Here is a 26,315-nt window from a genome sequence, read left to right as displayed (position 1 = left end):
ATATACTTTGATCAGCTCATCAAAAGCTATCGACTGCCGTCGAAAAAAATCTATCATTCTTAGTTCAAAAGTTAACTTTTTTGCTGTAGGCCAAGTTTCTAACATCTTCGCTTAGAAAGGAGCAAAGGATAAACTCTAATTTCTATAGCTATGGGAGAACTTTTAAAGCTTAAGAGGCATATCTGATACCATTTCTCTACTGCAATCCCAAGTGCAAAAAACCAAATGATAAACTCAGCTGAAATCCCAAACAGAAATGGTTAGAAACAACAGATTTTTGGCCCCAGGCAAGAGTTCTACAAAGCTTTCCAACATGCAGTCATATTCATCAATCCAGCCTATGGTCCACACTTTCTGTAAAAATTGCAGAGGTTAGACCCTTACCCCTTTCTAGGAATAAGCTGAAATTGGGGTGCTAGAAAAAAAAGAAGAAAAAAAGGAGAGAAAAAAAAAGCAGAACCAAAGTGTTGCTCTCAAAACGCAGTGACAGCTTCAGGAGATGATGTCCCAAGTCACTTAGCAGAGTTACCCTATTTTGAAGGAAAATTCCAACAGTGGTTCCGAAACTGCACTGTCAAATCATCAGTGCCTTCACTGTAGTAGCCCCAAAAATTTCAGTTTAGTACCCCTAGTTGTTCTCAATATGTTGCATAAGTGTCTTATTGGCAACCAAAAATACAATGCCTTTTGATTTGGTTTAAAGCAACGTTTAGTTTTAAAGCATAATGGGCCAATTGCATAATTGTGGGGGATCGAAGCACACAATATCCCCAAATACGTAGTTGCTGGATCTTTCTACTTTGTTGAACAAAATGGCTGTCTCAAAATTTTGACTGGATGCGTTGAGGAAATGGTGGGCGTGGAAGGGGGAGGGTGTTGTCATCCAATCACTTTTGACTAGTTAAAAAGAGCACTAGCCCTTTGAATTTCCAGCCAAATCAACCCTATTTGAAGTTTCTATGACAACTCCTTCAATACAGAGATGCCCTGGTCTAAAAAAAAAAATTATATATTGTGCCTACATCACTATTTTATAACTCATAAACCTTGCCTTTAGGGCTGTGGCTATCATCCTCAAAGACATAATTTTTTGACCTTTCAATTATGTTGAATAAAATGACTATCTCAAAATTTTGATCCTCTTTATCAGATGCATTTTGGGAAAATACAAGGTGTGTGGGGGGATCCACCCTCTAATCACTCTGAATCTTGCAAAGGGCACTAGAACATCTGATTACCAATTCAATAAGCCGCCTCCAAAGTTCATACATTCACCCTTTCTATATATACCTTATCTGCCCCCAGGGCATAACTTACAACCATTGTCCTGAGAAGTCAGGGGGGTTGTCATCTTCAAAGACATAATTTTTGTACCTTTCAATTAACCTAAAAAATAGCGACCTCAAAATTTTGATTGTATGTGTTTGGGAAAAAGGTGGGCATGAGAGGAGGGTCAGTTGCCCTCCAATAACTTTCAACTATCAAAAAGGGCACTAGCCCTTTCAATTTGGAATAGAATGAGCCTTTTTTGAAGTTTCTCTGACAACAAATAGCCATCTCAGAATTTCTATCAGATGTATTTCAGGAAAATATGAGGTCTGGGGGGGAGTATCCATCCTCCCATCACTCTGAATCTTAAAAAGGGCACTAGAACTTCTGATTATTAATTCAATGAGTCCCTCTGAAGTTTATACAATCAACTTTTTATATAAACCTTTTATGCCCCCAGGGCATAACTTACAACTCTTGCCCTGAGGGCTGTAGGGGGGTTGTCGTCCTTAAATACATAATTTCTGGACTTTTTAACTATGTTGGATAAAATGGCTACCTCAAAATTTTGATTGGATGTGTTTTGGGAAATGGTGGATGTAGAAGGGGGGTTTGCTGCCCTTCAATCACTTGACATTAAATAGGGCAGTAGTCCTTTCAATTTCCAATCAAATGAGCTCTTTTTGAAGTTTTTACAACAACTCCTTGGATACGAAGTGCCCTGGTCTAAAAGAAATAAAGCAAAACAAAAAATGAATAAAAAATATATTGTGCCAACATTGCTCTTTACTTGGACAGTGCTATTGCACTGCCTATGATCAACTCTCATCAATGTCATCAGTAATAAGCTGTTTCCAGTTGACATTGGCAAGTCTTTCAGAGACTAGTTTATAGTTGACCTATTTTTCCTGCTTAGAAGGAGGTTGTTTGGCAGGCAGGCATAACTCTGAAATAATTACAACTTGGTCACTACTGTCAACAGGTGTGGTTATGACATTCTTAATTAGAAGGTCAGGATTACTGAGAATAACCAGATCAAGCGTGTTGGAGACGACCTTCCCTGAAATGAGTTGGTTGTGACATTGTTTGATGGAAGGAATTGTTGGAGAGGGCAGACAAAAAAGAAGAATATCTAGTACAAAAACCAGATCCATCAATCCATTGGATTTCAGGAAGGTTAAAGTCCCCCAGAAGGACAAGATCACAGGTGGCGAACTTGGACATCATATGTCATAACATAGCAGCTCAGGTTCCAAGTCCAAAACACAGAGAACACTGGGGCTTCTATAAACACCACCCACCACAATTGGGATTGTTTGATTGTTTTTATCCAAACAGACTCAATCTTATCTGTAGTCAGAGAATTAGAATGAATGAGACTAACCTTTTGTCTATCTCTTATGTATAAGCCTATTCCTGTGTGGCAAAGTAAAGAATTTGGGTTAGAACAGAGTTGATAACCATTGATTTCATCAGGTGATAAGTCTGTCAAAGTGTTTTTAGGTGTTCTTCTTCTGTTTCAGCAAGCAAGGGCTTTACAGTTGAGACAATTCAGCCCTTTTCCTTTTGATTCACTCTGTGAGATGAACAGAACTACTGAATTGGTTGCTTCTTATTTATCTTGAATCTGCTCAGATTTCTTTAAGTAAATCTTGATTTTAGGATTTGTAATATAAGAGGATAAACATTGTGTTCTGAGCTCTCTGTGCAGGTATAGTCAGATAGACTCTTAGCTGATAGTGAGATTTTGTGGTGTTTGAAGCACTTTAACAGTTTACATTGCAGCATATACTGTGCAGATGTAATCATATTACATTCAAATAGGCAATGGTCAATTGTTTCATTTTTTTTTTAATTACAGTACCTGCAAAGAGGGGAAGAGGGAATTGACCCACTTGAATTAGGGAACTAGAATAGAATAGAATAGGTTTTATTTGCACAATCTTTCGTAGTCATAAAACTAAATGGCGCTTGTGCTTACAAAAAAGAAAAAAGGATTAAATCAAACGACAAAAAAAAAGAAAATCAGAAGGCAAATAGTTTAAAATCAACAATTGTTATACTTAGATACAAAGAAAGGGATGAATGAGTTGGAAAAACGATTTGTGCGTGAAGGAGGTGCTGCTAATCTGTCAAATTTCTTCAACCTAGTACTTCGATGTTTCACTAAAACTGGTGGTAGTATCGATCTGTATTTATCACTTCTGAGAAGATATTGGCCAAATTCAAGGATCAAACTGAGACGACGCTCTTGAAGAGAGGGAATTTGTAAAGTGGATAATGCTAACTTATATTCGGTAAAAGCATCGCACAATATTACTTTGACTGCTCTTTTTTGTATTGACTCAAGCTGGTCACTTAGGTAAATAGTGTTATTGACTTGTGGGCCCCATACGGGACATGCATACTCTAAAATTGGTCGAATGTAAGTAAGATAGGCTATCCTTAGTTGTGTCACTGAAAAACCAAATCGACGCATTAGTATAAGTGTCCGCATCGCACTATTTGCCTTTTTGATAATTGTATCAACATGGAGGCTGAAAGAGCAGTCGATGCTAAACTTGACACCAAGCACTACTGCCGAAGATTCACTAGGATAAGGAGGAGGAGGGCACACAAAGTCTCTCTTCAGGAGATTAAAGCGAAGGATTTTAGTCTTTCCTTCGTTGATTTGGAGGCTGTTCGCAGTACATTCATCTTTGAAGTTTTTGATTATTTCGTTACAGAATTGGGGGACAGCCTCAGACTTCTCAACAATGTACTTCAGTAGGACTGACAAGTCGTCTACATACTTAAATCTTTCTTCATAGCCGGAAAGGATGAAATTTATCACTGCCAAAAACAGTAGACTAGCGAGCTTAGTACCTTGTGGGGCTCCGCATGTAAGCTCGACCCATTCGGAGTCGGTATCTCCTGGGAAAAGACTGTAAACGCACTGATAGCGGGCTTGTAAAAAATTGATCACTAAAGGGAGAATATGTTTTTGCGCACCCATGGTGCGTAGATTTGTGATAGCAACGGAATGGCGAATAAGATCAAAAGCCTTTCGGTAGTCTACGAGGAGAAGGTCGACTATAGCACTTCCTCGGTCGAGCCAGTCGACAATGAGATGGTACATCCGTACTAAATAAACAGTTGTGCTGCTGCCTCTTAAGCATCCATACTGATACGGGTCTAGATGTGCAGAGACCTGTGACATAAGTTTGCTGTAAATAAACGTTTCTGCAACTTTAGAAAGGTTCGGAGTTATTGATATAGGCCGGAGTTGATCACAAGATTTTGGACACCTTACTTTTGGAATAACGCGGACATATGCTCTTTTCCAAGCACTAGGGAATACTTGCTGAAGGAAACATTGGTTGATTATAGAAGAGAGTGGCTTAGCAAGAAAAATGGCGAATTCACGTAACAGCTTTACTGGAAGCTCACCTGGGTAGGACGCACAGTTCGCTTTCAGTCTTAGGAGTTCCTTATAAACAGTGAATTCAGAGACCTCACATACGTCCTCAATCTCTGCACCAGCAATGATAGTATCAATTTCTGATTTGGTGATTGATGGAAATGAGGTACAAATGTCAGCAAAAAAAGAATTGACTTCATTAGCTGAGGTTAAGGTACCGTCCTCTTTGAGGAGCCTTAGATCTCTGAGTGTTGTCTTACCGGTAAGTCTTTTTACTGAGGAATGCCATTTGTGGGGGTCTATTGTGAGTAAGGGAGTAATTTTATCCCTCACATACTGCCTCTTGGCACGCTTGTTTAGTTTAACAATATGATTACGCAACTTGGCTGAAGCTACGGTATCACCAGCGATATGAAGGCGACAACGGGTTTTTATTAAATTCTTTAGATCATTGGTTATCCACGGTTTATCAGTGTCACTCACAGTAATGACTTTTACGGGAAAACAAGTCTGAAATTGCTCCTGAAGCAGAGTATTCAGCTTATTGACTTTAATATTAATATCCTGTTCAGAGGAAATGTCCTCAAACTGATAATTACCGATCCAGCGACCAAATGTAGATATCGAGTCCTCAGTAAGTGGTCGCACCGTATACTTGACTCGTTTTGGCTTCGGAATTGCCGAACTGGCTTCCCAGAAGATGATAAAGTGATCAGAATTCAGAAGGGGTCCTAGGGATCTCGGTGCGTAATAAAAGTCTGTCAAGTTGGTAAAAATCAAGTCCAGTATGCTGCCACTTTGATGGGTAGGTATTGTAACGGCTTGTCGCAAATCTAAAATATTTGAAACCCATTGCCTATTAGTTTGATTGAAGTCTCCGGCAATAACAAAGCCAGGAGAGACATGCTTGCGGCGCAATTTGTCTACGAAAAACTGAATGTGTTCAATCAAGTCTTTCCTGTTTTTAGCACTTTCAGGATAATAGACCGAAGCAACAATTAAACATGAAAATCTTTTTGATAAACCTGCAGGTTTGCATTCGGTCCATAATATTTCGTGGTCGGAGTCAAAAGGCTCACTTAACAGCCTTGAGGATAGGTCATTACGAACATAAAGTCCAACGCCTCCTCCTCGACGATTCAAGCCACGATCGTGACGCGTATTAAAGTAGCTTGCGTAACCTTTGATGCGCGCCGATTCGTCAGAAGTGTCCCAACATTCGCTTATTATTATTATTGAGGCGTTATTCTGCCTGGCAATAACTTCAAGTGCATCAGTTTTGTTGTTCAAAGATATAGCGTTACACACAAGTATATTTGGCAACTTACTTTTAGCTAAAGGACGTTCGGGCTTAAGAACGGGCGGGCTATCCTGGAAGGGGCACACGGGAGTTTCGTCAAATCTCTTCAGACTCGGTATTTTAGGTGCTCTGGATATCTTGATTTTCACCAGGTTTGATATGAACTGATATGAAAACGCCTGAAAATTTAACCCATTTGAGCCAGACCAAACTTCTGTAACTAGAACAATTAGGTGAAACTTCTGTAATTGCTGCAACATCCACTTCTTCTGTTATCATAAAAAAAGGAAAGTTCAGAAAGCTCATTAGGGAGGCTATCAACATTGAAGCCAGGCGTGCAAAAAATTCCAAAGCTGTCAGTAGCAGAATCCCAAAAGCTGCCAACACTTTAGAAGCACAACTTGTATTTTGAAAGCTTTGTTTTGAGCAAAAAATATTTTTATGCCTAACATTTGTAGAAAAGTAACAAATGTAATTAAAAGTAAATGTAATAAAAATCACCATCTGATTTTCTGGGAGACTAATATTAATTGGCAGCCTGACAGTCACATGCATTACAAAGCTGTAATATTAGTTCTGCCCCTAATCTAATCCCCAAAATAAACAAAGAATTACTGCTACATTGTGGTGTGGCTGTTTTAGGCTACTAATCTTCATGCTCCAGCTTTCCCATTGCCTGCTTTAACTGTATGTATACCTTGATAGCTACTGACCCTTTGAAGATTCTTTCACCTGACGAATAAACAGTTTTAAGAGGATTTGGTTATTTGTGTGAGATTTGGACAAATATTCGCTTTCAGTGGAAGAGAAGTGCAGTAAGTGAAAACCTGCCCACAAAGACAAAGAATAACAACAACTTGAAAGTAAATTTTCACATAGCAACATTAAAACTCAGTGAGTTTTTAGTTTGAACAAGTTATTAAAAGCAGCAGCATGAGAAGAGATACGTCTCTTCTTGCAGATGAGAAAAGATACATACATCTTGTGAGAAGAGATATTTCAGAAGAGCTCTTTTTTGCTTTGTAGTTGCTCTTTTTTAGAGTTTTAATTCCTGTTGGGTCGAGTTACTTACGGTTAATTACCACAAACTGTTTGATCAATCTTCAAACACGGATATCAGGTAGCAGAGCAAGAAAAAAAGATCAACCGTTTGTTTGAAAAAACTATGAAAATAATATAAAACCTTACAAGAAAACAATCCGTAAATAATAACCAGATTTTTGCTTTTGGCTATAATATACAATTTTTTATGAATAATATTTTGGGGTTGCTTCTATTTTAATCAGCTATTCCCTGGATTTGTAATTAATCTATAGCTTAACTTTGTCTCATTAAGAGGGGCAGAGGGGAGAGGATGCAATTTTTACGGTAATAAGATTTTATTTAGGAAAAGTTTTGAATGGCAAATCCAATTCTACCACAATTTTTCTTCAATTTTTTTTTGTCTCAGGATTAGCCTTCATAGAGGGTTAATAATTGCTCAAGCATTTGAAGTTGTGGAGGTAGGCCTAGGTATTTGAAAAACATTTCCAATGCATTAATTTGAGCAGAATATTTATTCCGAAAAGTTTCATTCACTTACTTAACAACATTCTCAGACTGTAAAAAGATCCTACGGTGCAGTTAAACCACTGAATCAAGCATGGACGCCCACCAAAATTATTGCAGGGGGAGGGTACCTCTTCCAACTTATATGCTCCGTCAGTTGTATGGCTTGGGAGTCAGGAAATGCTTCCATTATATTTCTGATTCAGTATATTTAAAGTGTCCTAACATATTGGGAATTGGAATAAAAATTATGCAGAAACTTCAAGTGCACTTATCATAAAAAAACAAGCAGTTGAAATTTATTTCAACTTATAAAGAAACTTTTATTTTCTCTTTATTAAAAAGTGCACTTGCTTTAAGTTTCATGTTTTGTTCACTTTGTATAACTTCCTTTATACCTTTGTGGGTAATTTTTTTATTTATTTTAGTGTGTATAACTTCAAAACGTGAATAAAAATGGCATCTCCAGTGCTGAAAGATAGACTAATATCTTTAGTCATAAAATGGCCAACGTTATGGGATCGAAATTCTCTAAGTTACTCTGAACCTTCTTGGAAAAAAGCAAAGGCATGGGAAGTGATAGCAAAGGAATTGAATATGGAAGGACAAGCTGGCAAGTATTTTTTCTTAAACCATATCATTCCTGGCTGCATGAATGCTGTTGCTCCCTGGACAGTACCACAGGAGTAAGAGCGTTTACTGGTTCTTAGGATCCTATCCCTCTCCTCATGGAAATGCTCTAACTGAATTTTAAAAGGGTATCAAACAAATATTTGGTCTCACTTTTCATTTTATTTATTTATTAATATCAAATGCCGTAATTAGTATATATTATGAAGATTGATCCTTTGATATCTATTTTCCCAACAGTCTTAAGTGGCAAAGTCTTAACAGGCAGTGAGACACTAGTGTAGTAATAGTAATAATTAGAATTTTGGCTAGGAATGTAAAGACAGACCAAAACTTGTAAACACTTTGTACCTAACAGTGCTAGTTGAAGAAGATCCTGCCAGAAATGTTTTTATCCTTGCTTGTTGGTTGAAGTGAGTACAAAACAGACAAAATGCTACAAAAGAATATTTGAGGAAATTCCCAGTCAAAGTAAACTTATTAACATTGAATTTTAGGCGTGGATTTATTAAATTTTTGATAGAGGAGGGATCTTAGAAATAAGGTCGTTGGGGCTGCAATTTTTCCTTTGTGTGTAGCTGTGAAGCCAGGTAGCTGGTTACTGTTAGTAGCTTTGTCTGGAAGATGTGTTGGGTGCACTTTGTATAGAGTTGAGCTACTAACAAAAATAAAAACAACAAGAAATGTGCCGTAGGAGGAGTTGGAGGGTGAAACTATGTACCATAAAATTACTTAAATGGATATCTCACACACAATAAAATTACTTGGTGTCATGAGCCCAAGGCAAAAATATTACAAATTTAATAATAATTACAAACAATTCATTAAATAAATAATTTTTTGCCAATACGATACTATCATTTTTAATTCCATTCAATCTCAATCTGTTTTGAAGGTATGCTTACCAAGCAACCCCACTGAAGCTAAGATTTAAATTGACTAATATGTAATCATCACAAGATATAGGACAAGCCCTGTTGCCACTGGCCAGTGATGGTGCTAAAGTGACTCATCAGGCTCCTCCCATAGTGTTGTTCATGACTCGTTACAAAATTCCCCCTTAATTTTTTTTTTATTTACTGACACTAGATGAGTTTTATTTTTAATTTGCTGACACTTTGGCCAGTGCTTCTTTAGCAATTTTGTAGTATGTTCCATTTGACAATGTAATTGATCCATATGCAAGAAATTCAACATTTTTGCTTCTTTTTTTGCAGTGATATTGATTATTTAAGATTGACATTAAAATAAGTTTTCCTCTAGTCTTGCAACATGGTTACAGCTTAAAACTATCTTTTAAATAGATTGGGTGAACAAGCTGTGGAAGCACATGAGAGATCATTATGTGAGGAAGAAGAAGATAGCAAGCTCTGGGAGTAGAAGCAAAGCCAATGGATGTGGTTGTGTTATTTGTAGAAGACTTAAGTTTTTGGATGAATACATTGTTCACAGGAGGTATATTGATTTTACAGATATTCTGTCTTGGATTGCCCTTATAGGACGATTATCAAAATAAAATTTGATAAACTCTGTTGTGAGATAACAGTAATGAATAAATAAAACAAAATGTTCCAGATTTTATTACCCCAAAACAGTTTAGCATGTATTTAGTGTGAATTTTCCTTCTGTTGCCAGTTTCTTCTCCTTACCATTGCTTACTTTTTGTATATATTTTTACGACTCTTGTTTTTAAACAATACCTTCCTATCCTGTTGTGCTCGGAGTGATGTTATTATCATTACTTATCGCTTTTCCCTTGAATTAGTTACTAAGCCATTGTATTTTTTAAGAAAATTATTTCTAAATGTGTATTTTCTTTAGCATCAATACTCTACACCTTTTTTGCTGTTTCTAGTTTTGTCTGAAGGGAACTAAACGTTTTCTTTTGCTTTGTAATGTATTTGTCATTGGAGACTTAAAAGTATCGTTTTCATGATGTTTCTTGTTTTCGTTGTTGTTATTATTACTACTACTAACAGCTCACTGCAGCACAAAATCGCCTGAGGCCAACACAGCTACGAACGTTCCTTCTCCATTCCAATCTGTTCAAAGCCTCCCTCTTTATACACTCGTGAAAAATTCCAATTTCTATTAAATCCTTGCTTCTCTTCCCAACCCATTTGGGGATGACCTGTTTCTCATTGGACCCTAGATTAGTTGCCCAAAAAGGGCTATCTTTGGCAATAGGTCATCCTTCTTCTGCAGAACTTTTCCTAGCCATCTTAAGATGTCTCTTATTAAATCCCTGGGAAACGGAGTTGTGTTAAATGCTTGCATAGCCACAAGTTTGGGAAGTTCCTTTGATTTTTATTTTAACAAAGCAAATTTTTATTTTTAGTGACTTAAAAGAAAATGATGGAAGGAATTAACAGTAGTTAATGATTATTTTTATTGCCTTATGTGCTCTAGTGCTCTAGTTGCCTCAAGTACAACGTTTTGTGTGATCACGGTCTGCAATTGCTCATATCTAAACTTTGAATTTGTATTATTCAAAAGAAAAAGAAATAATATTATCACTACTTCAGCACTTGTGTTTTATGACTGATTCTGTTTCAAAGCACTGTCTGTTGTGCCTGCTTCATTGAAACGACGTGTTAGACTCATAGTGAGAGTGGCTCTACGTCAGGACTGTTCACTTATTTTCTTTTCTTCTCAAGGCTCTTTTGTTTTCCCTCTGCTCCCACAACCGTAGTTCTTCCTAAACCCAAGAATAAAAAAAAACTTAAAAGTTTTAAGAAGTATCCTTACCTCAAGAATAGCTCTAAAGAATAAATCTGTTTAACAAGAGTAGAGCCGGCGATAAAATACCTGCATCTGTGATTGAAGACCACATTAAAAGTATAAATCTATAGCCAAACGTATTTTTAGACGAGTGATGAATGACTAAAGATGGCAATCTAGTCTCAACCTAAATTGATTCACACCAGAACAACTTTTTGGCTGTGGAATATCGTAAAGAAACTTCTTGCTCTCATGGTTGCAGCGTTAGCTGCAATTTCGTTGAGGATGTCGTAAAGGAACTTTGTACGATTGAAGCATGTTGAGCAACACTGTTTTGACGCTACCTTTTTGTTGTCTGAGATCGAACGAGGTTTCTTTCTGGTTGGTTTATTACCAATAGTTTTGCTAAAATGTCTCAAAGGATTTTTTTTTGCAAATGTGCGTGTCATACTTGTCGGATAAAAATATATCAGGATTATTGAAATCGTTTTGCAACACAAATCTCTAATAATCTTATGGGAAAAGTGCGTCAAGAGACTAAGAAATAAAAAAATCGATATAAAAGTCCTTGGTATCTTGGAACAGTAGGAATTGTGGTAAAAGTTTCTAGAAATTGTGGTTTTTTAGAATCTAGGGAAAAGGGATGCCTTAAACCGAATCGCCTGGTGAAGAAAACTTTTTTTTTAATTTAGTGAACTTATTTATAGCATATATTTGTAGCTAACATAGAGGATTGAAAAATAACAAATAGCCGTAAAAATAGTGTATTCTATTGTTCTTCTATGTAATCTATGCTAATGTTCTTTCATGTCGTTGCCTACCTGTTCCCTTACTATTTCTTTTTGGTTAAAACACAGAATCAAGATCATCTCTATGTTACACCTTTCGGAACTTGTTCTAATTCCATAGCTAGAATTTCTCTAATGTTTTTATATTTCTAGCCGCTGTTTCACACTTTGTTTAGAAACTTATTGTCTGTTTTCCCTTTAAAATAATACAAAAAACATACAGTGATGCTTTGTTTATTCTTTGTTTATTCTTTCCTTCTTTTTTCTTCTTAATAAGCGGAATTATGTTTAACTACAGTTATAAACTTTAAACAATTCAGCTTTTTTCTGTATAAGATTCAGATATGAGTGTTCTACAAAGTCCGTATTCTAAACAATAAAGCAGTAAGTTTTGTAAACGAAAAATTGCCAAGCGGTGTTAAAATATGAATCTGGATGACGTGTCTGATTGAATACGAAATTCTTTGCTCCACATGGGAACTGAATAAAAAACGAAATATTTTCCTTTGAATAGTATGTGAAACGCGGTGCCAGTATTACTTATAGTTGCATAGATGCGAGTTTACTTATTTTAAACAGTATTTTACCTGGAGGACAAACTTATTTTTAAACTGATTATTTATCCGATGACGTGAAATCTGGTTGACGAAGCAAGATTCGACCCCGGTCATAAGTGCTTTTTCTTTTTTCAGAAAACGAAACAGTTCAGCTGCAGAAATGGAAAACGACAATGGCGATTTTTCTGTATCGAGTTCAGGAAGTCCAATGGTTGAGACAAATGGTTACAATGAAGCCTCTGTGTATGTTTCTGAGAATAAATTTAAGCCATCATTCAGTGCTTCTTTTGAGTTTGAGGGTAAACCTTTCGTTGAGATCAAAGGAGACTTTAGAGCAAATGCAAGAGCCATGCGTGGAATTCTTCACAACGTGCTTGTGTATTTGCAGAAGAAAGATAATCACACTGATTTAAAATTTAATATTTTTGAATCAAATGACTGGGATGATTTCGATTCAATGTGTTTGACGCCCCTACTTCAGCCATTCTATAAGAGGGAGGTACCCCAATCCAATGATATGTCCTCAGAGCCATTCGTAAATGATTATATTAACGTCTTGTGTAAGGATGATCCAGGTGATCCTTTAGCATTTGGAGACGTAAAGATGGAAGACACCGGTTCCTGTTTTGAACCCACTATTTTGCTGGACGAAAGTTCCCAAGCAGAGGTCAGATCCACAATGAATGGTTTGTCTGACGTTTTTAGCAAGAGCACATTTGAACCCGATCCACAGTCCAACTCAGATGTGATGGATGATGACGATGAGGGTAGCGATGATGATTTTGAAGAATACTTTCGTCAGGCTAATGAAAAAGACCAGCTGAAACGACTGCGTAGAAGAGCCAAAGATAAAGCGAGAATGGAATTGATGAAAACGCAGCGGCGGCCTCCGCCATCTCTTCCCGATAGTCTTCTGCAAAAGCGGATTGAGAATGTGAAGACTCTGTTGCCATCCTGGGATGATAGAAATGAGGAGTTTGACCGACTGAAAGGTCTGTTCTTGAGAAATAAACTGGCGGACATCTTTGACGCGGTCAAGGATCTGTTGGAAAATCCTATGTGTATGTATCGTTGTTTAAGCTGTGAGATAGGAATTGAGGGGAAAGAAAATTATTTAGATCATATTCGACAGTGCAAGCCAGGTCCAGATGTATTTTACTGTATGTTCTGTGAGCAAATCAGAACTGAAGAAGAATTTTATGGTCATGTAAGGTGCCACTTTTATGATGATACGTAAGTTTATTTATTTATTTTTTTTAAATAAACGTCTTTGGAGTATGGCGATCATTTAGCCTGAAAAATGAAAAAAAAAAAAGAAAAAAAATCAATTTTCAATTTGCCTTTTGTTCCTACATCCGTTATAGGAGAGGATACCCTAAGTATCTCAAATCCTTTTTTAAAATTACTATTGACTTGAGGGAAAAAAACTCTTGACAAATTATAAAAAATTCGATCAGAGAAAATATCATTAAAAATGTGAACTTGCTAAAAATGTTTGTCTATTTGTTTTGTTTGTTTGAAATCATTCAATTGTTTCTGAGCTTGCCGAAAGGTTTTGCTGGGCAATTTTAATTCCCCCCCTTGGAATGATTTTGAATACTAAGTATTAAAATAAGAAAAGTAAATTTAGTTTAAAGAATAAAAATCCCAAACGATTCTTTCTATGAAGGAAAAGATAAATGTAGCTAAAATACTAGAGATTGCAAAGCAAAAAAATGTACAAAGAAAAAGGTTCCCAAAACCAGTGATAGGTCGTTAAGAGTAGGCAATTTTGTTACTACTTAGAAGTTAATCTCTAGAAATCGATTTCTCTTTAAATTATAATTTTGTCAGTTTGTTCACTAGCAGTTGATTTATTTACTTAAAAATTATGATGATTTAACTAGTTAACTATGTCTTTAACTAGTTTTTATGATTTAACTACATTAATGATGAATGATTTAACTAGTCTTCTTTGTTGTCGTTATTTTGAAGGCTCACCAAAACAAGGAGGCAAATCTATCCTTTTCTCTAGCCATGTTTTTGCAAATGATTCATTTTAGGAAACTGCTTTAGATTTACTCGTTTGTTGTTTTTTTTTTACGATTTTTGCTCCTGAGTATGAAGAAAACAGTGCTATTGGCAATTCATCACAAATGAAATTGTCTTTCATTTGTTTTATCTCTGTCTTTGATATCGTAGGAGTATGTAAAAGATAGGGCGGTAAACACATTTTTCCATTAATTTCACACAAAAAAGCTACTAAAGATTATGAAAGGCCATTAATTTTTTTATCTTTGTTGAATCCAGAATTGTGATTTGAAGACTTGTTTAAGTTGGACACAAAAGATATGTTTATGAAGTTTGAGTATATCAAGATGTGTTTACACGTATAGGAAATTAGATGGGTTTCAAGCTAACTACGTAAGTGTCACTTCACTCGGCTATCAGCTTTAGACTGTCAGTTTTAGTATCCGATCCATTGATTTAAAGTCGAGTTTCCCAGAATTATTTTTTCCTGGAAAATTTTTGGGGTTTAATTTATTTTTGCGAGTTCCGAATTTATTTCTCTAAATTGTAACTTTTCTGTTTGTTTTGGTTGTCAAATCAAGAACTTATAGACACATATACATTTGCATACAGTATAAACAGCATTGGCAAAAGAGCCTCTTTTAAATCTATATATTTACAATCAATTGTGTGTATATGTGTAGACTGAATCATTTATACTGAAAAATATGCTAAACTAGTTAATCTATGAACTTGAAAATTTGAATTCCTATTTTCATGGCGACGATAAACAAGTAGGATTCTACAATTTAAAACAATTATTTGGCTATTTATTTAAGTTAGAATACGTGTTTTTTCTTTTTCTAGGTGCGTTATTTGTGACATACCAATGATCCGCACTTTTGAACAACATAGGGATCTCCATCTTCCAGCTGAAAGATTCACAGATGATTTAGAAGAGCATGAGAAGGCGCGCTATACATGTCGTCTCTGTGAGCTACAAGAAAAACTTTTGTGAGTTTCCCTTTGTCTTTTTTGTTTAGCTTGCTTAGCTCCAAAGACAAACAGCAGAAACGTAGAAATATTTTTTGCCAGAATTTACAAAATCACAATTACAAATTACGTTTACGAAATTAAAGAAATACAGAAAACGAATATAAAATTTTGATGAACCAACACATAAACTTTTAATTAAAAGAAAAATTTATATTTCGGCTTCACATCCGAAAGCATTTATCAAGGAGGGGGGGGGACTATAAAAAAGGAAAAAGAAAAAAAAGCTTAAACGAAGCATAAAAAACAAAGGAAACACAAAAACTCTATACAAAAATGTCTCATTCAGAAGATGAATTCAGAAATATACTTTACAATAGTGTACAGCAGACATTTTGGCCTGTATCTCGTATTGTTATGTGATCGGATTTCATTAAATGTGAGTTTCTTTTTGTTTTCCTCTTTATTTTTGGCTTAGTGTTTGTGCTTTCTTTTCGTTTTTATAAGCTTTGTTTAAGCTAGTTTTGTATTTATATTATATATTTTTCCTCGTCGGTAAAGGCTTTTGGATATGATGCTGATACATTCGGATTTTGTTTTACTGTCTTTTTTTTTTATTCACTGTCTTGTATAAAATATTATGCCCCTTTCTATATTTTTCTTTGTGGAAGTAATAAGATCTTACGAAACTTGCTTAATTTAATGACACTGCTGGTTGCCAAATGTGTGGAAAGAGAGGCAGCTTTACCTTCAGTATTAACGATCAGGGGCTACAACAATGGCGTCTTCTAGTTCACTACTGATCATCAAGAACTGAATAAAATATTCCTTCTTCTGATGTCTGAAGCCGTCCTGGCCGAGTTGGTTGGTGCGCTGGATTCGGGATCCTTTGTCTGAGAGGACGCGGGTTCGAATCCCAGTGTACCCAATTCTTCAGTTGGGACGGGGGTCAGTGGCGTGACTCTGTAAGCTTAGCCAGAGTCGACCCAGCTCTAAATGGGTACCTGGAGAAATCTGGGGAAGGTAAACAGGAAGGGTGTGTGAAAGCACAGGATGGCTGGCCCCCAACCCCCCATTGCACTTCCTGGCTGAAGGGCCAAGAAACGGAGATTAGCACCGCCGGTAGGGACTGTAAAGTCTAATGCCGTATCCTTTACCTTTACCTTTATAAACACAATTTCATACATTTAATGTCTAGCATTAAATATTATGTATTGAGAATATATTTTTAGCAATTTTCATAAAAATTCGATGATATGCCTCGAATATATGTGAATAAAGAAGCTATCAGCGGGTAGGGCAGGGTCTAGACTACGCAACATATAATGATTTTCCGGAGACAATATTCTTTGAATAATGAGTGATCAATGAAAAAAAAATCAATGGATGTATAATGTTTAGAGTTGAAGGCCATATGATATTCAATACACTAATAAGCTGTGATTCCTTTATCCAGTTTAATAATTGTATTATGTGATTCCTCTTAAATCCTTATTTCTTTTATTATTCTTTAGTCTATATATTTTTTTTTATTTAGTATTTTAGCCTTGGCTCAACCCAAAGAGTGTGGGCAACTTACAAGAGTGGTGACAAAAAAAACCCACCAATGGCATCTAGTGTTTATTATTTCTTGGTATTTTTTCAGTTTATGAAGTAAAAATTAGCATAGGGCAAATGGCTTCGCCAAACATTAGATTGTGTTGGCAGTTTTTTTGTCAACACTAGCCCCAGTTTCCACTCTTATAAGTTTTCAAAACTCTTTTGCTCAACCTCCCAAAATCGAAACGTGCTTTATTCAGAGGTAAGAGTATATAAGAATGGTAGTTATTGATTTGGAGCCGAAATGGATATTAAAAGTGCCAAAATTCTTAAAATTTTCTTATTTAGAAAATATCTTTATTTATATAATACCTTTATCTAATATACTTTAAATTAAAACATTATCGAAATATTTTTATTTGGCTCACCAAATGTCTAATTTTTTAAAAGCAACCCTGACCCAATTTCCTTCGCGTTATTTAGGTTTAAAATAAACGAACTTGACTGACTTAACCTTATACAGTTTAAGGATATTTCATAGAAATTAAGATTAATACCTAAAAAGCCAAAAAAATCCCAGTTATCCTTGAATACTGAATGTTTTCTTAGAAACCAATTTGACCAAGTCTACTCATAAATGTACCCAAGAACATTCTTCCATGTTCAAGTACATAATTGAATGCCAAAAAATTCTTGATTTGTCCATTCAAGCAATATCAGTAATGGCTCTTATTTCAAAAACGTTTCTCCACTTCTTGTTTTATGGACATGGTCAAATAGGCTTCGTCACAGCTCATATGGCTATGTTTTTGAGTTCAGCCTCCTCAAAATTGGCTAACATGCTAGAGTTTGTTGTCAGCACATTCGCAATAGTAAGAGAATAATCTACGTGTATGATTAGTTAGATCGGTAACTCTCAGCCAAGTACTGATCCTTAACTATGACGACAATAGACTGACAACATTCAACGGGTACCTGAACCGATTATTTCCTATTATACACAATATAGTCAGTAGTATAATTTTGCGCAATAGTTTTACACGCAACCGTTTTATACGTGACGGTGCAAAATGCTCTTACAAGAATATATAACACCGTTTGCCTAAATGCAGCTTTCGCAACAGTACTATGAGTCTTCAAGGCAATCGATCACCTTTTAGACAAACGATTGGTCATTTAGAGAACAATGAAAAGTCAGCTCAAATATTCTTCTCTCTGCGTTATTTCATCTTTTGATTTGAATATTGACCTATTTTTTGTAGCAAGAAAGACCGCTTTCATTTTCGGCGACACTTGGTTTGGTCCCACTCGAATCCTGGACAGTGTGAAATGTGTGGCATGAATTTTCAGTCTCACTCCAAACTTCGCTTTCACAAAAAGTCTGCCCATTTTGTACCATTTGACTGCCAAAAATGCGGAGAAAGGTTAGTTTTATTTATGCACACCTATTGCTTAAGCTGATTCGTTTGCGTAGATTGCAATGTGAAGTTGGACTTCAGGTTGAATGTAGTCTAATGGCTTAAGTGGAAGTCAGAGTCAAGCATTGTTTAACCAAGTCCTTATCCTTGGTTTTTGCCATGTTTGCTCCAGCCGTCTAACACAATGCACAAAGAGAACTGTTAAAAACCATGTTCTGGATAAAATAACTGTAGCGAACCTCTTAAATGAACTTCAAAACACAAACAAATTAAATCTTTCGGGTTTCTCCAAAACCCAACAGTTGAACATAATAACGATCATTTTAAGTTTACTACACAAAGTTACAAGAAAAAGAAATTAACAATAATACAATAAAAAGCAGTAGAGTACAGCGACAACAAAACCAATTACCTTGTCTTTACTGTAGTGTCTCACCTAGTAGTGCAGGATTTTGGAGTGAAGGAGTGTTGTCCTCTGGTGGGGAGAGGGGAAAGATAGAAGGACTTCTGTGCCTGGTAAATGTTCTCCTCTGGGATGTTGTACATTGTTGTGGTACGATTATATTTCAGTTGCTGTAGTAGTAATCGGATTAACCGGATTAAGGACACTATTTGACCACTAAGGACCATGTGTCGGCCTTGCAGTGCGTTGCTGCAGCAAGGTTTGATTTCTGGGTCCCGCATTACCAACCAAAGGTCAATCTCACTGCGTCACTACAAGACTTAAAATTGTATCAGCAGATCTGTTTAGGAAAATCAAAAACCTTTTAATGACAATTTGGGAAAATTAAACTAACATTTTCTAATTAGTGCTTACCATTATTCGATTTGAGACTTCTGTATTGCAATATAACCTGTTGCAGCACAGTGAGTTGATGCTCTACTCGGCAATTTTGGGTTTGATACTAACTACCGCAAGGTTAAGTGCAGACTTGCTACTGGTCCCTCTAATAAAGGTCCAGTAACTGAACTGTCGACAATAGCTTGTCGACGCCCAATGCCACATCACTTTCAATTGCATTAAAGATTGCTTATGTGCCTTACTTAAACTAAAATTGAGTAATTCTTTCTTTCCTTCAGTGTTGCCACTGCTTGACTCTCCCTGTCTAGTGTTGGCACTGCTTGACTCGAGTCCCAAAGCAACTATTGTGATATGTCGAAACCAAAAAAAACTATTGTCCCGAGTGCCGACTGCTGGTAACCACAAATTCTATCCAATGCGTGTCAGGATGCGGCCGTTGGTACCACGCGGGCGTTAATAAATGCGCCCAAATCGGACTAAAGGACCATTCCAGCGAATGGTTATGCATGGAGTGTCTAAAAATACCCGTGACTCCGAAGTCGCAAGCACCTCAACCCCCACAAAAGCCTAGTGCGAAGAGACCTGTAAGAGGAAGCGGAATCGGCACCTCTTCACCGCAAATTATTACGGGACCTAAAACTAACTCTGATATACCGAAAGGGACTAAGCCGTCTGTGGTAAGTGTAGACATTCCCAACTATGAATCCGAAACAACCCGTCTAAGTGAGAAAATTAAGACCCTTGATGCAAGTTTATTGGCATGTCAAGCAGAAAATCTAGAAATCCGGACAAGGCACTCAACGTTTCTGTCAGAAATGGAGGAAAAGAACAATCAAATTAAAGTGTTGACAGGCCATTTGGAGGTTAAAGACTTTCTTATAGCCCAGCTGAAACAAGAACTCTCGGTGGCTATCGAAACCCGCCCTTGTGACCCTTCGCAAATCTCCCGTGACCAAGTTACCCAGTCAACGCAAACGGACAAAGATATAGCTGTTGGTAACCGAAATGCACCCATTGATAATAAAGTGCAAAACAACATCTAGCCCAAGCCTAGCCCACGACTGTGCGATCTTGTCAGACGAAATGAATCCTGGTGACACGTCATCAACTAGTGCAAATGCACCCCCTCCGATGCTCGCAGAGAAAAGTGACGTAAGAACTCGTAAATACAACATGCTTTGCCGGTTCTTTGAACGAGGGTATTGCAGACTAAAGAAAAAGTGTCGGTTTTTGCATAAATGCTTAAATTTCTGATCAAAATGTTGCAACAAAAATGATTGCAGTTTTGACCACGTAGATTTGTGTAGTGTCTTAACTTTTAGCAACAGAGAATGTGTTTTCGCTCATGTCACTCCTGACTTTCGGAAAACAAGAGGGTTTTTTCGGAAAACAAGCCCCCCTCCCTGAATACCCCTACTTTAGTTACCCCTTTTAGTTTCCCTCCCCCTCCCATACACACTTTTCCTCCACCTTTTCCCACCATGCATTGTAACAAATATTGTAGTTTTGTCCATGCACCAAAAGTAGATGATGTTAATTCTCGTCCCTGGGGCCCTGTTCCAGTGTTCCTGTCCAAAGATAAAAATTGTAAGAGCTACTCATCTCCCTTCCGCCGTCCTTTTTTAGTGCACCGCACTCAAGCAAAAATTTCTCATCAAAGTTCATCAGGCACAGCTCAAAAATCGACAAACCCTTCCCGATCCCGAACTCTCCTCCCTTATCCTTTGCTACCTCCTCCCCCTCCCCGCATACAGAACTCCTATTTCCTCCCCCCTCACAGTATGCTGCCCTATACCCTCCCTACTCTGCCACAAACCAGCAATTTCTTGACGGACATTAATCACTATTCCCAACCAGGCCCCCTTTCCCAGCACCTTACGAAACCCCACCCCCAGCCCATTCGTTTTATCCCTCGTGCCTACCCTGTCAACGTGACTCAGGTCTGAGACTTTTTAATTGTCTTATAATGAATCCTAGTTGTTCTCCTCGTGCTTCATCCATATCATTACCCGTCCCCCCACCCCCAAATCCCCAAGACAAATCCTTTTCTTACTCTAATAATTCATCTTTCGATGTTGACCCTAATAGTCATCCCATAAAAGTCAAATGTGCTCCCTTGGTCCCCTGTTCTGACTACATTAATCTGGCCCCCGCAAAGAATCCCACCACGCCCCCTGTACCCATTTGTAATTCAAATAAAGTTAAGTGTAAAAATGGTACCTTTGCAGGTCGTTTTAAATTTCCCACACTTTTGTTAAGTAACGCTGAAAGTCTTAATTTTGAAAAACTTAATGAATTAGACTCCTTTTCTAAAATAAATAGATCAGACATAATCGCTATTACTGAAGTACACGCTCAAAATACACACATGTTAAAAATGAATAATTTCACCCAGTTTATTAAACTCAGACCCGAAACCCACCCTCTGGGTAAGAAAGGGTGTGGAATTCTTTTCTTTGTCCGTAATGATTTTTATCCTTCAGAAATATTAGTTCCTTGTCTTACTTCCTTTGATGAAATTTTGTGGGTTTGTGTTCGACCTAAAGTCTTACCACGTCTTTTCAATTTGATTGTCCTGTGTTCTTTTTACTACTCTCCTGGGCAGAGAGCGGCTGAAAAAATTAATTTTATTGAAAATTTGCATGGCAGTGCCGACTATGTACTATCTAAATACTCAAATGCTGGAATTTTCCTCTTAGGTGATGCAAATGAATTAAAACTTGAGTCTACATGTAATACTTTTAGTCTAAAACAAATTGTAAAAGTCCCTACTACCAAAGGCAATTCTACTCTTGATTTAATATGCACCAATATGTCAAATTTCTACAGACCCGTCACCATTCTCCCCCCTCTCGGAGGTAGTTACTACTTTAGCCTACTCCTATCTCCATTAGCTACAGTTAAACATTTCTTTACTATTACTGAAACCGTCTTTAGACCTCTAATTGACTCAGGACTCTACAATTTTGGCTCTTGGATCACTAGTGAAAATTGGTCCCCTGTGTACCAAACAAATGATATCGACTTCAAGGCTTTGTCCCTCCAAAATTTATTGAGGAGTAATTATGAAGCCCATTTTCCGGTAAAAAAAAAATTAAAATATGCTCTACCGATAAACCTTACATTACTGCGACTTTTAAAAAACTAATAAGGAAAAAAATCAATTTGTTCAAGCAAGGACATATCACGCAGGCTAATGACCTAAGAAAGTTCCTGAAGAGAAAATTGAGAAAGGCAGCTTCTGGGTATTACAATAGTAAGGTTAAGGATTTGTATTCTAACAAACCCAAACAATGGTACAGGAAAATTAAAGAGATTTGCGGAAAAACCCTGTTGAAGTTAATTTTCATCTCCCTGAGCCCCCTTACAAGATAGCCAACGATTTGAACCTGCATCTTGCGTCCATAATACAAAGTCTCCCCCCTTTCACTGGCTCAGTTCAAACTATTCCTCCCTCCACCTCTTTCCCCCAAATTTCTCCCTCTGATGTTATAAATAAAATCCAAAAGCTCAAAAAATCAAGTACTTGACCATTAGACATCCCAATTGACTTGATTAAAGCCTTTTCAGACACAATTGCTGGACCTTTATCTGATATTTTTAACCAAATTACAAACTCTGGTAAATTCCCAAGTTGCTGGAAACTAGGTTTTATAACACCCATCCCAAAGCAATCTTCCAGTCTGACTATAACCAACATGCGTCCTATTAAACTCACTCCAGTTTTTTCTAAGCTTTACGAAGGGTTCCTTTGTGACTGGCTTAAAATTAAAACTATACCACGCATTGACATCCTACAGTTTGGTAATTTAAGAAAAACCTCCACCACCCATTACCTTGTACACTTGATTCACACGATCCTAAGTGAACTAGAGAAACCAAATGTTTGGCTAAACCTGGTTTTAGTGGATTTCCAAAAAGCGTTTGACTTAGTTGACCACACTATCCTAATTCTTTTACTACATGATAACTTTGAAATTGACCCACTCTTAGTGAATATTATTATATCGTTCCTTTCAGACAGATCACAAGTTGTAAAATACAAAAATGCCTTCTCTAACCCCCTCCCTAGGTACTGTGGAATACCTCAAGGAACCTTATTGGGACCACTATTATTTCTTGTCATGATTAATGAAATTGGCAAGGAATTCCCCCAAAGATGGAAATATGTTGATGACTTGTCGATCCTTGAAGTATGTCATAGGAATATTAAAAGTGACCCCGTTGAAATCCTAACCCAATGTTCGGATGAATCCAAGAATCTAAATATGACAGTAAATCCCACTAAATCACAGATAATGAAAATCAACTTCTTGAAATCTACTCCTGCTTTTTGCGATCCGATCCCAAGCGAAATGCTGGTGGAAAATGTTAAGCTTCTTAGTCTCACAATTTCTAATGATCTGAAGTGGGACACACATGTTTCCAACATTGTTAAACAAGCAAATGTTTCACTATCCATTTTTAAGCTACTAAACAAATTTAATTGTCCTAAGATACATTCCCTCCGTGTTTACTTATCTTTTATCAGGCCGTTATTGGAATATGCATGTCCGGTTCGGCATTCGCAACTTTCAAATGAACTTAGTGACAAAATCGAGTCGGTCCAAAAGCGTTCGCTCAGGATCATTTACAAAGAAGGCGAAATTACATACTCCTTCCTCCTTAAAGCTGCGCGCATTGCCACCTTAAAGGAAAGGAGCGAAAAAATTTGCCTGCTTTTCGCTAAATCAGTCATTTCCAATCCCCGTACTGAGGACTTACTCCCTGATTTTCACAATCCCATTAGACTCCGACTCCCCCGGTCAGCCTCCTTAGCAATCCAAACTTACTCTCCGATCCATGCTGTTACAGAAAGGTTTCGCAAAAGTTATGTACCCTTTATTCTGGAACACCTTAATAATAATTCGTGATTATGTAATTGCCAAATTCCCCTTTTCCTCTATTGCCGTTTTTACTCTTTTTTTTTATTTACTGCAATGTTTTTGTAATTTAATTGTTAAGTTTACTGATTTGCCCTTTATCTTTGATGATTTTGCTTTTTTAATTCCTTTTAATTTTAAGTGTTTGACTTAATGTACTGTTTAGAATTTTTTTTTCTTAGCTTTTACTGACATATAAAGCGAATTCGGCTCTATAGAGCTTGTGATAGTCTTTTGCAAATAAATATTGTCTTATCTTATCTTACTTGCTATGGAGAATCTTCATCTTTATCTTTCATTACAAAATTAGCTTTGTAACTAACCAGTCCAAAAACCCATGAACTTGAACTCAGGGAGATAACCATAGAAACTTTGAAGTAGGCTATAAACATTTCCATAGCACTAGATGTTTCATTCTGTTGTCAATTTTGTCTACTAACCAAAGAGCTTGGTTCTTCGTCTTTATGGATTCTTTGTCCAAGTTTTCTAGTCTTTGAACGAGTCTGCTTCATGAAATTTTTGCCACCTTTTTGTGGCTTAGAGCGGTTGGCAGGTCGGCCTGGTTGATGCCATTTGTTTTTTGTTCAATAATCATTTCTTAGATTCATATAGCCGTTGTTTCAAATGCTCGCAACTTTTGAGTGAAACCTTCTGTTTTTGATGGGATCTTTGTTGGTACTATCGTATTAGTTGTGAAACAAAACAGGTTTATTTTTTAGCCATTCTATTTTTCTTCTTAGAAAGCCGCTATGATGAGGTTTGATCCTCTTTCACATTGATGTGACTAAGGACTATGCTCATTGGACGAATAATACTAAAATAAAAGGGATAATTTTAGGGAACTATCCCTTGAAAACGACTGTAGAAATTCTGTTTTTGATGTTATTCCTTTCAACAATTATCTACAAGCTGCCTAGTAGATTATCGTAGTCTAAGTTTTTGGCAAACTTAAGATTGCGAATTTCTTATATCTACCAATTTCAATAAATTCTGTATTGTTCTAGAAGGTGGCTCGGAAATCTGTTTTAATCCTCAATGGCAAACTGTATTTTGAAAAAAGGAAAAGTGTATTTTCTGTGGGTATGTCTTATTGTTACTATTGTTAGGACGATTGGACCCACCATCAGTGGGTCGGGGCTCTGGCCTTCAAGGCCCATTGATTCTACACCCCAAAACCTATGATCCATTTATGGTTGGGGGACTTATTATGGGCTCGGCCTCCCCATCCATATCATATGTCTTGCCAGTTGTCGGGCATCTCCTTCCCTTACAATGTCTTTCAGCTTGTCTATAACAATGTTTCAAGACGGTGTCTAATCATAGCTGAAAATTCTTCTATCACATGCCTTCTTGTTTCCACATTGGCCATCTTGCAATTCTGGCACAATGCTGATTCGCCCTCCCTATTCAGGAAAAATGTCTTCCGAAATTTCCAATTCCTGTTATGGTTCCTGTAACATTTTCAGTCGTAAAAAATGTTTAGTCATGGTGGGGTTGAACTTCGGGAGTTATTCATTCGTTTCCTTGCATCCAGCCATCCTATGTCGATTTTTTTCCGCTCTCTGATTGCTCCAACTCCTCACTGCCGCCTTCCAGCAACTCTGAGAAACTTGGATGAAGGGTTCGTGACCGTAAAATCTCTGTGATGTCCCAGCCTTAGCAGCTTCATCTGTCATCTCGTTACCCTCTATTCCAGAGTATGCTGGTACCTACGTCAGGGTAATTTTATTTGTTTTGGGTGCCAATCTATTCAGGGCTTCGTAGCATTCCAATTCTCTTCTTTCGCGGCTCTTTAAATTCTGAGTTTAAATACATATATCTTTTCCTGTATTTCTAGTCTTTCAGCTGGCCGTTCTACTCCGAACATTTCAGCCTGAAACACTGTAGCAATTTTTCCCAGGTGGTTACTGATTACCTCCTTGTTCACATCAGGAGTATTCCTTCATGACATTTGGAATTGCCTCTCTGTTTTATTGTCGGAAAAGTATTATCAGCAGCATCTTGCACTGAAGAAGCAATGAGCTACAGATGCCAACATGTTCTTTACTTTTCTCATTTCATATTTGCTGTTTTTGGGTCCATTGACTGTTCATCTGCTGTCTGAAAGTACTTTTTACTGCTTTTTCCTCTAGAAAATGTTGTAGGGACAGTGGTCCCAATATAAGCTCCATGGATGCCCTAGCGGTTTCATAATATGCTGATGTAATCATTAGGCATGCTAGCACTTGCACCATTGTTAAGGGGGTTAAGTGGATCGCAATTAGAGTTGAATTGACCAACACCACTATATGACAGAATCGATCTAATTACCATCTTATATAAATACATAATTTTATTGGGAATCAAGCCCCAGTCCTTTCCCACCATTTGTTGACATTGAATTAGGGAAGCTGTGGCTTTCCATGCCTTTTCAAGACAGTGAGCTTTCCATCTCAGTTG

The 26,315-nt window shown here is 37.0% G+C and overlaps 1 protein-coding gene across 4 annotated transcripts in view; it reads left to right on the top strand.

Annotated features, from left to right (window-relative positions):
- LOC136026366 (zinc finger protein 711-like) overlaps window positions 1–26,315 on the top strand; it is an 84,179-nt gene that overhangs the window by 7,741 nt on the left and 50,123 nt on the right. For all 4 annotated transcript variants that reach the window (XM_065702897.1, XM_065702899.1, XM_065702898.1 and 1 more), the window contains exons 2-6: window positions 7,946–8,130; window positions 9,452–9,602; window positions 12,349–13,446; window positions 15,070–15,216; window positions 17,997–18,158. In XM_065702897.1, the coding sequence (XP_065558969.1) occupies window positions 7,974–8,130; window positions 9,452–9,602; window positions 12,349–13,446; window positions 15,070–15,216; window positions 17,997–18,158 (1,715 nt within the window). In that variant the 5' untranslated portion in view covers window positions 7,946–7,973. The remainder of the gene's footprint in view (window positions 1–7,945; window positions 8,131–9,451; window positions 9,603–12,348; window positions 13,447–15,069; window positions 15,217–17,996; window positions 18,159–26,315) is intronic.

The sequence above is a fragment of the Artemia franciscana genome, chromosome 4, assembly GCF_032884065.1.
Source record: "Artemia franciscana chromosome 4, ASM3288406v1, whole genome shotgun sequence".
NCBI classification, from domain to species: Eukaryota; Metazoa; Arthropoda; class Branchiopoda; order Anostraca; family Artemiidae; genus Artemia; species Artemia franciscana.
Note: the sequence above shows the minus strand (reverse complement) of the source record. Positions and strands in the feature narration are given on the sequence as shown.